This window comes from Archocentrus centrarchus, chromosome 1, assembly GCF_007364275.1.
Source record: "Archocentrus centrarchus isolate MPI-CPG fArcCen1 chromosome 1, fArcCen1, whole genome shotgun sequence".
Classification (NCBI taxonomy): Eukaryota; Metazoa; Chordata; class Actinopteri; order Cichliformes; family Cichlidae; genus Archocentrus; species Archocentrus centrarchus.
In genome coordinates, this window is record NC_044346.1 from 31,971,935 (window position 1) to 31,975,284 (window position 3,350).

At 44.0% G+C, this 3,350-nt stretch overlaps 1 protein-coding gene across 1 annotated transcript; it reads right to left on the reverse strand.

Annotated features, from left to right (window-relative positions):
* Positions 1 to 301: 301 nt before the first annotated feature.
* On the reverse strand, positions 302 to 2,811 carry lbx1b (ladybird homeobox 1b). The gene is made up of 2 exons (XM_030740087.1): positions 2,162 to 2,811; positions 302 to 1,651 (listed from the first exon to the last, which is right to left on the reverse strand). Exons 1-2 carry the CDS (start codon positions 2,487 to 2,489, stop codon positions 1,164 to 1,166), a joined length of 816 nt encoding a protein of 271 aa, XP_030595947.1. The 5' UTR covers positions 2,490 to 2,811; the 3' UTR covers positions 302 to 1,163.
* Positions 2,812 to 3,350: the final 539 nt, after the last annotated feature.

Below are 3,350 nucleotides of genomic sequence, written 5' to 3' on the forward strand. Positions count from 1 at the left end.
AAAAGGACACAAAGGGACAAAATAGTTCAGTATAATAACTCTAAATAGGCCGCTGTTGATGGGCTTACACGCCCAGATTTGGCAAGGAGAACCGTTTCTAAAATCATTTTTCTGCCCTCAATAAATAAAGAAAACAGGCTATTATACTGACACTGAAACCCTCAGCAATATTCCAAGAATTGCAACATAAAAGAAATCTTCAGAAAAGCCATTTTTATTCCCATAGTAGCCTATATACATTACAGTCTGTGCATTGGTTTTCAAATAATGTCCTGATTTTAGAAAGGCACTTACAGGTGTACAAAACATAACAAATTTATAACTGTAAATCTATTGTATCCAAACAATAAATCTAAAAAGTAGCTTGTCAAAATCACCGCAATATCGACTGCTGTTTCTCGCCGTCGCTCGAGCATTTCCACAAAACGCGCTGTAACTGTGAGTGTCCGAGTTTTGCCTTTCCGATCATCATCATCATCATCATCATCATGCACTGCAGCATCGGGACGCAGAATATGAACTGAAGCCAGGGGTTACAGTCAAATGATAATGATAATGGGGAGGAGAAGAGCCGGCAGTGACAAAGTGACTGTATCGCGATTTGGCTCACAGAAAATACAAAAGCAATTAAATAAAAAAAAAAAAAAATTTTTTTAAAAGTAAAAATAAATAGATTATGATCACAAATCAAATCATGCATTTACATGCAAAATATGGAAAACTTGAGCACTTCACTGTGATGTGTGGGGACAGAGCTATCGGGAAAAGCAATAAAACAACCGTGTGGGTGTGTGTGTTCGTGTGTGTGCGTTGTGTGTTTAACTGTATCTACGTGCGCGCGCACGCGTGTGTGTGTGTGTGTCGTTATGTGTGTGTTGGCTTATACTGTAAAAAAATAAGTTACTCATGTCATTTCAGACCATATTGCTTTGATCGAAAGAAGTAACAGTTTGCTAATGAATACATCGTAAAATATCACTGCATAATTCTTGTTCTGTGTTCATGCTTCACTATGAATAGTATCTGTGCCAATATAAAAGTCATTACATTTTGGTACATGTTCCGAGATATGGTATACAATATAAGCAGTAAGTTACAAGTCCTCCGCAGGATTATTTTATCGTCTTTATGTGTTTCTCGACCTTCCAGCCCCTGCTGCGCCATCAGTCATCCACATCAATCTCCACGTCCTCGTCCTCTGAGCACTCTTTACTAGTTGTGTGGTCTGAGAACGGAGACAGCGGCGACGTCCTCAGTTTCTGAGCGAGCTCGTGCTCCTGCTGGCCTCCCCGCGCGGGGGACTCGGCTCGCGGGTGGCCCAGCGTGCCATTGGCGCATTTCTCCAGGTCCGCGAGTTTGGCGAGCTTGTCCAGTGGGACCTGGCCGATGGCCTTGGCCGACTCCACGTCGGCCTTCATCTCCTCCAGGTCCCGTTTTAGCTTGGCCCTCCGGTTCTGAAACCACGTGATCACCTGCGCGTTAGTCAGGCCCAGCTGCTGCGCGATCTGGTCCCGGTCGGCGGGGGACAGGTACTTTTGATACAGGAAGCGCTTTTCCAGCTCGTAGATTTGATGATTGGTGAAAGCTGTCCGAGACTTCCGACGCTTCTTCGGGGTGGTTCGCTGGCCGAACAGAGTCATTCCATCCCGGCCTGTGAGGGAGAGGAGAGGCTGAGTGAAAATCATAGATAAACACAGGTGCAGGGCGTCTTCTGCACGGCTGCAGTGCGCGTAAAAGTAACCGTAACACAAAAATAACAATGAAAATGATGCTCTCTGTGAAACAGAAATGCCTTAGTCCTTGCGGGAATAGGTAGACAGATACAAGAATATTACACAGAGACTACTGGGAAATACTGAACACCAGACAATTGGTCTTCTTTACGCGAGGCCATAAAATTAAAGAAAAGGCGCTGGCGATAGATTTCTTTGAAGAGCAACCCAGAAAAATTAACACACCTTTTCTATATTCACGTGAAAAGGAAAATATGCGCTTTTAAATACGAAATAAATAGCTGCAGCTATTAAATAAGCACATTTTAGTGTATTTCTCTTTAATTAAAAATTAAGTTCCAGGCGTATTAGAAGAAATGTATTTGTCATGCTTCTTTTCTTTTCTTTTTCTTTTCTTTTTTTTTTTTTTTGAAATCCTGGAAATTTACCTTCGGCAGCCTGCAAAACGCTGACTTCCAGCCCCTTGAAGGTCTTGCTGGCCAGCTCCTCCAGCGCGCAGAGCGGGGAGGTTTGGGTGAGGAGACCCCGGTTGGAGAGAGGGATGCTGGACGGACGGTGCTTCTCAGAAGACGAAATTAGATGAGCTGTGCCGCAAATTGTATAACTTCGTTTCACAGACGGTTTGTTCAGGATGTCCTCAATACTGAATGGGGTCAGCGGCTTGTTGGAATTGGCAGGAGGCGGCAAATGGTCCAGCGGACTTCGCCTCCTGTTTTCCACTGCATCACATTTGGCCACTTCTTTGGATGTCATCATTGGTTGTACGCAGAGTTTACAGGACTTGGTTGAAGTATTAAGCAGTTACAAACGAGCGAACGTATCGAGGGAAAAAAAAAAGTCACATAACAGTTTGGAGGTAGAAAAAAACAAAACAAAAACAAAGATAAGGAGGGGAGAATGGGGGAAAGAAAATCTTATTCCAAAATGGGACACGTTCAAAGTGTCGATCCTCGCGAGCAGCAAGTCCGCAGGAGTGAGATGCCTCCCTGAAAATGGCGAGGTCCAAAGAGTTGACGATTACTAACAAGTTATCATTGATTGGTGGGTAATCAATTATCTCCAGTGGCACTTTCGCCCTCTTCCCTTTCACTCTTTGACTATGTTGCAGTCCAGTGCAGGGGTTTTTGCAACTGGGGGTGTCCCATTAATTAGGACGCATGGCTGGAAGGAGGAGGAGCCCGGCGGAATTATAATGCTTTGTGCTCTTATCATCTTTGGTCTAATTTAGTCGTGTGGTGAGATACCAGAATAGGTATATGGGATAAATAAGGGGAAGCACAGTGAGAGGGAAGGGAAGAAAAACGAAGGGTTGCGAGACATCGCAATCTTTAGCCAGTTTAAAGGTTTTAAAAGTTCAGTTCAGCAGCTCGTATGTTTAAAAGTATTTGGACTGTTTGGATGGTTTAAAAAAAACAACTCGACTCGGTTACAGATTCCGCAGCTTTAGTCAGAAGAATACTTTCCTCGACCCAAAGCGTGGATGATCCTTTGTTTTGTAAAGGTAATGTAGAGCTGGGCTATATATCAGCTCTGATGATACCTCCTCTGGGGCGAGATAGAAGGAGCAGCATGCATCCCTCTCAGCAACGCCAAATCCGGGCCATAACTCAGGCGAAA